The sequence below is a fragment of the Diabrotica undecimpunctata genome, chromosome 11 (genome assembly GCF_040954645.1).
Source record: "Diabrotica undecimpunctata isolate CICGRU chromosome 11, icDiaUnde3, whole genome shotgun sequence".
Lineage (NCBI taxonomy): Eukaryota > Metazoa > Arthropoda > Insecta > Coleoptera > Chrysomelidae > Diabrotica > Diabrotica undecimpunctata.
This window is the reverse complement of record NC_092813.1, coordinates 20,631,937-20,643,429: the sequence shown is the minus strand read 5'-3', so window position 1 is coordinate 20,643,429 and position 11,493 is coordinate 20,631,937. Positions and strand designations below refer to the sequence as shown.

The window sequence follows — 11,493 nt, the reverse complement described above, 5'->3', positions numbered from 1 at the left end:
TCAATCTTGGAAAAAACTGGAACTCCTATCAGATCGACATCCAAATGAAAATTGAAAATTTCCAATTAAGCAGTGACATAAACAGAAGCTGCCTTAACTAATATCGGTAAAACTAAACTCTGTAATAGACAACCAGTGCCTTGATGGACCAGCGAAATCGTACTAGCTCCATCTATAACAAAACGAGCGTTTAATAAACTTAAAAAGCATAATACGGAAGAAAATTTACTTAGTTTTCAAAAACTTAGAGCAAGATCGAGATATCTCATAAAAAAAGTAAAAGAAATACATGGAAAATTATGTTTCTTCTATAACTTCATCGACCCCTTCAGCTGTCATTTGGTCTAAAATTCGTAAACTCAAAGGTTCCAACTCTTTTAGACAAATAAACTCGTTAACCCATGGTCAAACACTAATTACTTGTCACAAAGCTATTGCAGAAACATTTGCTGATATGTATCAAAAAAATTCTAGCAATAATGATATACCTCAGGAAATGTTAACGCACAAGGAAACTATAGAATCCTCTATTATCACCATAAACGATACCAATGATCCTTTAAACATCGCTATAACTCTTCAAGAATTAGAATTTGCTATTTCTGATTTAAAAAACGCCTCGGCTGGACCAGATGACATACCACCAATATTTATAAAAAACTTTCCATTTACAGCTAAACTAGTTTTACTAGATTTATTTAATACTTGTTTTCTAAAACATAAATTTCCTGATCTTTGGTCCCAGGCTGTAATAATTCCCATCATCAAGCCCAACAAACCTAAAGAAGAAGCCCACTTCTTACCGCCCCATCTCGCTTACCTGTAGTATGTGTAAAATCTTAAAATTTTAAACCTTCGTCTAGTATGGCACCTGGAAAATAATAATCTCCTTTCCCCTTATCAAAGTGGCTTTCGAAGAAGTAGATCGACGTCAGATAACCATGTTACTTCTCAAACCTCAATTAATGAAGCTTTTGCAAACAACCAAAAAGTGATTGCTATTTTTTTTTTGACATAAGCCAAGCTTTTGAGAGAACTTGGAGACACTGCATTTTGAAAAATCTAAGCGATAACGGGATTCAAGGTAACATACTAGCATTTGTAAACAATTTTTTAAATAATCGATCAATAGAAATTAGAATAAATGGCCTTAAAAGCTCAACAAGAACATTAGATAATGGAATCCCTCAAGGTTCCATCATAAGTCCAACATTATTCTTAATAGCTATTAATAGTGTTATTCATGAAATTAGAGCACCAATTAAAGCCAGTCTTTATGCTAACGACATCGTCGTTTATACTAAATCAAACAATATAAAATCGGCAACTAAAATTTTACAAAATTTTTTAACTCGGATTGAAAATTGGACGTTAAAAACTGGGTTTAACTTTTTATACACATTTATATATAAAAGCTTCAAATACTTTAACGATCTCCATAACATGTATGACATATATCTCTTGTACCTTATATTTGTTATATTCTCTGTACCTCTACCATAATACAGCCTCTGGATAACACAAAATTGTTCTTACTGTTTCTGTTAATAGAACTATGTATGCACTACCAAAGTTAAAACAAATGTCAATTAATTTTTTACTTATTTTCATATACACCCAGATTAAATTCAGTTTCTACTATCCTTCATATTTAGCTAACTCAAAAATTTAGCTTTTTTAAATCTAACTATAAATTCTTTTTACTTGATATAATTATTTATGAAGAAATAAGTGAAAAGTTTTTTGCTTGAAAGTAACCAACCTATTATAAAACTTCCAACATTTAGCTCTTTAGAGTGATATATGGTTTGAAAGTTCATTTAGCTCTTTGTATTAGTAAAAGATGATTTCTTTCATGTCCAAAAAGTTACATTTGCAAATCTGACATTGAAAAAGGGGGAATAAAATGCAGAAGTTAATTTTTTTCTTTATTTGTCCAAGTTTAATTTACAGATCACAAATAATGCAATGCAAGTAAGCCCATTAGTTATTAAAAATACATTGATACTCCAATATTAATATAGAAAAGAAACAAAACATATCAAAATTATTTAAGTAATGGAGTCCAAGCAGACTATTTCTTCTTTTGTGCCTTTTCTGCAGCTTTTGTGACTTTTCCGGCGCTGGGATCTTTGAAGGCAACGCTCTTGATGACTCCTACTGCAACTGTTTGCTTCATGTCACGGACAGCAAAACGTCCAAGGGGTGGGAATTCTTGGAATAATTCTACACACATGGGCTTCGTAGGTACCAAGTTGACAATGGCGGCATCACCAGATTTGATGGCTTTGGGATTTTCTTCAGTGGTTTTACCAGAACGACGGTCAACCTTTTCTTTGATTTCAGCGAATTTGCAGGCAATGTGGGCTGTGTGACAATCGAGCACAGGGGTGTATCCATTTGAGATTTTACCAGGGTGGTTGAGTACAATGACTTGGGCAGTGAAGTCTGAAGCTCCTCTGGGTGGGTTGTTCTTGGTGTCTCCAGCTACATAACCACGACGCAATTCTTTAACAGAGACGTTCTTGACGTTGAAACCAACGTTGTCACCAGGTACTGCTTCCTGGAGTGCTTCATGATGCATTTCAACAGATTTTACTTCAGTCGTCAAATTGGCTGGAGCGAAAACTACAACCATACCAGGTTTCAATACACCAGTTTCAACACGGCCTACAGGTACTGTTCCAATACCACCAATTTTGTAGACATCCTAAAACAACACATTGAAATTAGACATCTTTAAAGAAACAAAAAATTTAAAAAATGAAAAATACAACATCAGAAAAGATTAAGCCTTATGATAAAATCAAGTTTTCATTCTAGTTTGGTCATCATGAAATATATGAAAAAAGAAACAGTTAATTCATACTTACAATTACACTATGTAAATTTTGGGTAAAATCTTTTATTATATGAATAGAAAAAAAAAACATTAAAACAAGTGAACGGATATAAAATTTGTATCAATGAATTCTGCTTCACTTACTGATGATTGTACAATAATTTAATTGTCTAGAAAACATTTTTATGTAATTTCAATTTAAAATGTCTTATTTTTAAAAGCCAGTGAAATAATAACAAATGAAACTAACGAACACCATTTAATATACTCAAACAGTTTAATTCTAACCGATGTTGCATTAGTTATTCAAAATATGTTTCAGGAAATTAACAGATGTTCAAATTAATATTTTAAAATTTTAAGTGTTTAGCAGGTTTAGATTTGGTTACATTAGGTTTGATTAAAACTTTCATTAGGTTAAGTTTAGTCAATATAAATTAAATTTTTCAAATCAAATTGTTAGGTCTTTTAAAAGTTAAAAAAGTAGCAACAGTATACAATGTACATAAAATTTTACTTTTTGTACATATCAGCCATATTATTGTAAAACACTAAAAATCTTGATTATCTACATTAAAAAAGTTATATGATTCAAGACAATTACATATTTTTAGCTTTTCACAACAATTTTTTTGAATATTGATACTTATTACTATTACTTATTACTATTGAATACTTTTTTTGATTTTTGGACACTTACTAGTTTACAGCAAAGAAAACATTAAAATTTGAACTTTACTTTTAACAAAACTCACAAAAAATTAGGCATTTTTGAGGTATCGCTCTTAATAATTACCAAAATAATATTTTAAATACCTGGAGTGGAAGACGGAGGGGCTTCTCAGTTGGACGAGATGGGGGTAGGATAGCATCCAAAGCCTCAATCAAGCACTTTCCTTCAGCTTTACCTTCTTTACGTTTAATATTCCATCCCTTGAACCATGGCATCCTGTCAGATCCTTCTAACATGTTGTCCCCATGCCATCCTGAGATTGGCACAAACGCAACTGCAGCTGGGTTATAACCAATCTTTTTGATGTACGAGGCTACTTCTTTCTTGATTTCCTCAAAACGTGATTCACTGTATGCTGGTTCAGTGGAGTCCATTTTGTTGACACCAACAATAAGTTGTTTTACACCAAGGGTTAATGCAAGAAGAGCATGTTCACGTGTTTGTCCATTCTTTGAAATACCTGCTTCGAATTCACCGGTACCAGCTGCAACAATAAGTACAGCACAGTCAGCTTGTGATGTACCAGTGATCATGTTCTTAATGAAATCTCTGTGTCCAGGAGCATCAATGATGGTTACATAGTATTTAGCTGTTTCGAATTTCCACAGAGCAATATCAATTGTAATACCACGTTCTCTCTCGGCCTTAAGTTTGTCAAGTACCCAGGCATATTTGAATGAACCTTTACCCATTTCTTGGGCTTCCTTTTCGAACTTTTCAATGGTACGTTTATCAATACCACCACATTTGTAAATTAAATGTCCAGTAGTAGTAGATTTACCAGAATCTACGTGTCCAATGACGACGATGTTAATGTGAATCTTTTCTTTACCCATTTTGATCTATAACAAAAACAGTAGTGTAAAAAATGTGAAATACTAAATTTAAAATATACATATAAACTAAAATGATTAAGACTGTTCATGGAACATAGAACAATATGAAGACCACGTTCAGGTTAACCTGAAAATTTTGCACAATATATTTGTAGCAGCAGCACAGCAGGTGCTGTGGATATAAAAAAAACTGAATATTATGAAGAATACATGTAGAGCATGATGTGACACAAAGAACAATCTACTCTTCTACAAGAGTAGAATGAAATGAATTATCGGAATATGTGATGTGGATGAGTTATTACAAAAGATAGATTAACCGGCATTTGGAAAAATAGAAATAAGAGTAAAACAGCAAAAACAATATGGCATTAGATGTAAAATAGTTGAGAAACAAAGTTGGCAAATATAAAAAAAACTACAGGCCAATCACCCTTGTTATAATTAAAAACCAAATTTTTAAACATCACCAAAATTATTCTACAAATAATTTAAATAATTTTCACTAAAAAACTGGCTGAGTAAAACAATAAAGCCGACAACAGGTGGATATCCTGCACATGTATGACCTGAAGAACATGATCATCTCATGTAGATCCTATCTTTATGATAAATGTAATATTATAACCGACAAATTATCCTAAATTTTATAAAAGAATTAATATTTGTAAAGAAAATCTAATAATAAATTCAATTTAAACCAATTAAACCATATGGCCGCCATTACCAAAGTACAATGTACACGTGGTGAGTAAAGGTTTTTGCTAAATTTCTCGAAAAATACATATAATTAGAATATAAATAATATATAAAAGCTTGTACTTACTGTTTGGAAATAAAGTAAATGCAAGTCTTCGAAATTAAACTTAGAATAACAGGAACACTACTTGGGATGTAACAACAGGCACGAGGTCCACACCGTACGACGAGCAAACTAAAAAGGAAGATAATCTCAACATGCGCTCTGTCTTCACTTTTCATTCCTTCTGGGGGTTGGAAGTTTGACATCACTTCCTTTTTACTAGCGGCATCTACCGATAAGTTTAAAATTTCGCGCCATTATACGAATAATTAGGATGAAAAGGATCCAAATAAGGATAAATTAATTGTTTAGGACATTATCAAGATGGTAATGATGGTATTTGAAATTTTGCAATAATATCGATAGATGAACTGAGCAAGAAAGAGAGCACCTCATGAACTACGCAACACCTAAAACAGAAGACAAAAGTTAATGGTTTCAGATGCTAGGAGAAATATTTTATTTATAAAAGGTAATATTTAATCTAGATGTATAGATGTAAGATATATATATTATGAGTAAATTCAGGCAATTTATACAATACAGTATTTTTAAAAGCTAATAAAATATATGCAAAATGTCACAAAATTTAGAATGATAATTATATTTGACTTTCATTAAAGTATTCCAACTCGATATAATTGTTTGAGGTCATATATTTCTATCGAATATTTAGCTGCACAACTAGTTTTAGTTGGTCGGAACTGTTTGGAAGTGAAATTCGTTATCTGGGTGCACTATTATTCCATATAACGGATCTTTTAATTTTAGATGAGTTATATGACCGTCGTAGGTATTAAAAAGTATTGTGTTTAAAAATGACATTATCACTATAATAAATAGCTAATAAATAAACATAAATTGAAATTACATCAAAATAGAATCTATTGTAACATCACGTCCTCTCTCAGAATATATACCTTTCTGCGCTTTTGTAGGATTACCTTTAAAATAATTGATAAATATTATATGAATATAATTATAGGAATACAAATTAATCATTTACTTAATTCCGACATTATGCAATATTACGCAGTTTAATAATTCATTTAGGTCTTGTCAATTTTATAAATAAATAGAATTTCTGGAAACAAAGATTAATTTTGTTTTTTATTTATAATATAGATATGATGAATATCCTTATTCGATAAAATGGATAATGGATAATAATAGATATTGAATAATTTCGTTTAAAAATTACTGACATATTGCGCAATACCATACATTATTCATAAAAATACCTACATGATGCACAAAAATCAGTTTTACTTTTTAAATAATAACACGGATGAGAAACACTATTACCATTGGTATTATTATTGTTTTCGTGTTAATGTACTCTCAAATTTAAAATAAGTAGTGCGTCTAGGGTTAAGATTTGCACTGTTGTCTCCATGCTATCCGGTCTTGTGTTAGATTTCGTGCACTTTCCCATGTCAATCCTTTCTTCTCAACTTCTTTTCTGATTTCGTCTACCCACCTAACTCTTGGTCTTCCTCGTTTGTTTTTCCCTTGCATTCTCGTTTCAAACACTCGTTTTGTTAATCTTTCATTCGACATTCTACACACGTGCCCGAACCATCTTAGTTGCCCCTCTACTATTTTTTCGTTTATTGGTTCTAGTTTTAGGTTTTGTCTGATTGTTTCGTTTCGTATTTTGTCTACACCTAACGGTAGAAAGTCTTAGGACTAAGTAAGTGCGTCTAGGAGTTTAGCATGTTTTAAAAATATAAATGTCTAAAGATTTATTTTTAGTTCACTAGACCATAGAAGATATAAAAAAGATTTTTTAGCGGCAAACAAATTTGTCGTTAAATTGTTAAATTTAATATAAAGTGACTTTCGTCTTTAAGGCAAACGCAGAATATCTACAAATCGAGATGTTCAATATACCTACTTACAATAAAATTCCACGATAATTCGCATGGTACTCTGGTAGTAGGACCAAATTAGAACTACATTTAAAAGAAAACCAAATCACAAGATAGACAGGCATGTAAGGATTAAATGAAAATATGTTTTCAAAATAGAATGAATGTGATATGAAAAGAAGGAAACCAATAATGTATTAAGTTGACCATAATACATAAATGAATTTTTAGGATTTACTTGCATCAACCCTACAAAGGTTTCAGATTGGACAGTAAAAAGAACAGATCAAATTATCGCTTAAAAGGCAAAAACAATTTATAAGTGTAAAATATGTACCAATACTTAAAATTTGTAAAAGTGAGGAATAAGTTTAAGTGACGTTTCATAAAAATCTTCTATAATGCTGTGAGAATTCTTGCTTAAAAAAACATTTATTCGTAGTGTGGGCTTTCACGATAGTTGTTTTGTAAAGATACATGCGTCTCAGATTTATAGGCTGCACTCTGGAATTACTTCTTTGCGTTTTGTTTACAACAGTGGTAGACATTATCGAAGGCGATGAGGCAACAGTCGTAACTAGTAGTGACATCTTCAAAAAAACTTCCAAGCAGGTTTTTTAGTCTCAATTAAAATTTTTTCTAATCCACGACCCTTCGTACACTGCTCCCTTATTTGAGGGCCTATAAATAGACCCTCTTTTATTTTAGCTTTACTGATTGTAGTAATTTGTTCTTCGGGTACAATGATTGACTTTATCTACTTTAAAGACTACTCATGATTGACTACTTTATCCATCTCCTTAATAAAATTTTTCATTTATCCTAGTCAAAGTGATGTTAATGACCAGTGGCGAACCCGGAATATATTGATTAAAATTTAAAAATCAAAATAAAATAAATCTACTTTACAAAATGTAATAAAATGGAAATTGTAGAAAGACGTTTTTTTGAATAAAATCTAGTATGTTCTTAATAACGAAAATAAGGAAGTCTGGGTTAAAAAAATCCATTTTATTTTAAATTGATCTTATATTAAATAATTATAAACAGTAACATAATATTTAATATTTGGTGAAAGCCTCATTATTGTCAATACAGAATTGCAATCTTTTGTTCATAGATAGCAACAATCTCCTCATGCTATATTCAACAAGCTTCTCCCATGACCTGTTGAATTGCTTCCCATAGTTCAATTCTGTTTCGTGGCTTAAGGTTTCTTTCATTTAATATTTTTGTCCGCCTACACATTTTCGATGGGGTTAAGGTCTAGACTCTGGAAAGGCCACGGAAGAACATTAACATGAGTTTCTTTCAACCATTCACGAACAATTCTACTAGTATGCACCTATGTAGTATGGAAAATTGTCATGTTGGAAGATGGAGTTGTTATTGGTTAATCTCTGGATCACTGATGGCAACATTATGTTCTCAAGAATATGTTTTCTATGAACCTATGATTTCTCGGAGCATAAACTATTCGACAACTATTATATGATTGAAACACTTTTTCACAAGAAAATCCAACGTTACACCAACAATTGTCTTCACGGTTTATGAATTCACTACAAATCGCAATTCGTCTTCCCTTGTGATCCACAGCCAAAAAAAAAGTTTCCTTGCAGCTGTACAAATTATCAATTCACTTGCTTTAATCCCTCTACGTGCAGTGCGAATGCTGCCCGGAAACGCTGTCTCTTCGTTAGCTCTTCGAGCTGTGGCAAAAGGATCTCTCAGATAATCTATTAACACCTCATCTTGTTGCTCTGTGGAGATCGTCTGCACCCTTGAACCGCTTAACCGTACTATAAAGTGAAAATGATCCCATCGTTGTTTGATTTTCCATATATACATATGGCTCACGTTTAAATCTGCAGTAACTTGCCTTAGTGAGCAATCTTCTTCGAGTTTGACAATTGCTCTGGTTTTTTCGCGCCTTATTCAAATGCATTCTATGCATTTTGGATGTGTTTAATAGCTTTTTATTTTATTTTTCAATACGTGAGTGAAAGTGAAAGAACAATTTACAGATTTTTAAAAGAAAGGAAAGAAGGAACCATTACTGGAGGAAACGCCCTTCGGAGAAAAGTTCATTTGTTCTTTTTAAACAAGGAGATTCCTACATTGGATACAATATTAATAGGCAATAAGAGATAATAATTTTCTTCACTTTGGCCAAGATAAGTTATGGAAATTACTTAAAGAAATCGGTTTATACTATAAAAATCAAAGAAAAAATCCTATATTGAACGATATAGAAGAGATTGTTTGTTGGCGAAGGAAATATTTGAGAACGACAAAAAGATTTAGATTAGAATGAAGGTGCATTTTCTTTTAGATGAAATCTGACTTTTAGATGAAATCTCCCTACAGGGTTGAAAATTAATAATCACGCACATTGGCAGCGAATATGGTTGTGTGGAGAATGGTTTATTTGAGTTCGTTTCAAAATCCAATAAAGATTACCACGACAAAATGAACTCCGATATTTTTAAGGATTACTTTTCTCATGTATTGAATTTTCTACCAAATAATGCTGTCAGTATAATATATTAGAATGAAAAATCAACAAGCAAATTTAACATTTTTTAACATATATGCCCCTACTGAGAATGCTTCTGAAGAAGAAAAGAATGAATTCTATGAGAAACTTGAAGAATTGTACGAAGAAATACCAAAGAACGACATACTAATCCTGTTAGGAGACTTCAACGCAAAGATAGGGAAAGAAGACACGAACAGAGAAATCGCAGGAAAAGAAACGATCCATCAAAATACGAATAACAATGGCAGGAGAATATGTAATCTAGCAGCAGCAACCAATACTTTTATTATTAGCACTCAATTCAAGCACAAAAAAGAGCACAAAGTAACGTGGCTAATACCTGGAACAACAGACGGAAACCAAATAGACCACATCCTAATCTCAAAAAAATGGAGAACAATTTTACAGAATGTAAGGTCTTCCAGGGAAGCCAATGCTGATTCGGATCACATTTTGGTGATAAGCGACATGAAATTGAAGATACTTACAGATAAAAACGACAGAAAGAAAAGAAAGAGGAGGAATCGGTCGAAACCAAATACAGATAATGCAAACAGAAAATTCTGCACTAAATTGGAAGAAAAACTACTAGTCCTAAAACCATCGAACGTAGATAAAACATGGGAAGACATAAAAGATAGTATCTTAATAACAGCAGAGGAGACGATAGGACTAATGGAAGACAATAAAAGAAAGGATTGGTACGATGAAGAATGCGAGCAAGCTAGTAAAGATAAGGACAAAGCAAGACACAGGTGGGTGACCACACGGAAACAAGAAGATCTCCTACACTATAAAGAGAAGAAGAAAGAGTCAGACAAATGCTGCAAAACAAAAAAGAAGAAATGGATCGAAGAATTACTGCAGGAACTCGAAGCCAATAGTAATGGCAATGCAAGACTATACAAATACATAAAATCACAGAAAAAAAAGTGATACCGGCAAATATTGGAAAAATGGAATGAGAAACACACTATAGAAAACTGTTTAAAAACAAAGACGATGCTGAAAACGCAGAAAATGAAGAAAAAACAGAAAATAGGAATGGAGAACAATCAGAGCCTTCCTCATACAGCGAAGTATTGGCGACCATAAACAGATTAAAGACAAGGAAAGCAGCAGGACCAGACGACATTATAAATGAGTTCTTCAAGAAAGGGGGAGAGGAACTAGCCCACAGAATCCACATCCTAATAGAATGAATATGGGAAGAAGAATGCATGCCGAACGACTGGAATTATGGTCTGATAACACCAATCCCCAAAAAAAGGCGACAAGACGAAATGCAATAACTACAGGGGAATCACGTTATTAAATACAATGTACAAAATATTAACTAATTTTATCAGACAAAGAATAGAAAAAGAAACTAGAACAAAAATAGGTGAGTACCAACATGGATTCAGAGAAGGTAAGTCAACAATAGATGCAATACACATTGTAACGCAAATCGTCGAAAAAAGTTACGAGCACGGAATAGATCTACATATACTGTTTATTGACTACAAGCAAGCTTTTGACAGTGTAATAAGGGAGGAACTAATTAAGGATATGAATCAATTAGGCATCCAAGAAAAACTAATAAGTCTCACGAAAATGACGATGAAGGAATCCAAGGTACGAATCTTAACAAGGGAAGGCCCGTCAGATGAAGTACAAATGGAGGTAGGTGTCAAACAAGGAGACTCCCTGTCAACAACATTATTTAACATTGCCATAGAAGGAAGAACAGCCAAAATTATGGGAACGATTATCGAATCTTCAGCCCAACTGATAGCGTATGCAGACGATATTGCACTGGTTACTAGAGATTTAAAACAAATGCAGAACATAATATTAATACTAGATAAAGAAGCAAAGAAGAGAG

General features: G+C 32.4%; 1 protein-coding gene across 1 annotated transcript; it reads right to left on the bottom strand.

Moving 5' to 3' along the window:
* Positions 1 to 1,915: 1,915 nt before the first annotated feature.
* LOC140452884 (elongation factor 1-alpha-like) lies at positions 1,916 to 5,395 on the bottom strand. Its single transcript, XM_072547220.1, has 3 exons — positions 5,238 to 5,395; positions 3,659 to 4,417; positions 1,916 to 2,710 (listed from the first exon to the last, which is right to left on the bottom strand). The coding sequence occupies exons 2-3, from the start codon at positions 4,409 to 4,411 to the stop codon at positions 2,075 to 2,077; spliced, it is 1,389 nt and encodes a 462-aa protein (XP_072403321.1). The 5' UTR covers positions 4,412 to 4,417; positions 5,238 to 5,395; the 3' UTR covers positions 1,916 to 2,074.
* Between the last annotated feature and the right edge of the window lie 6,098 nt (positions 5,396 to 11,493).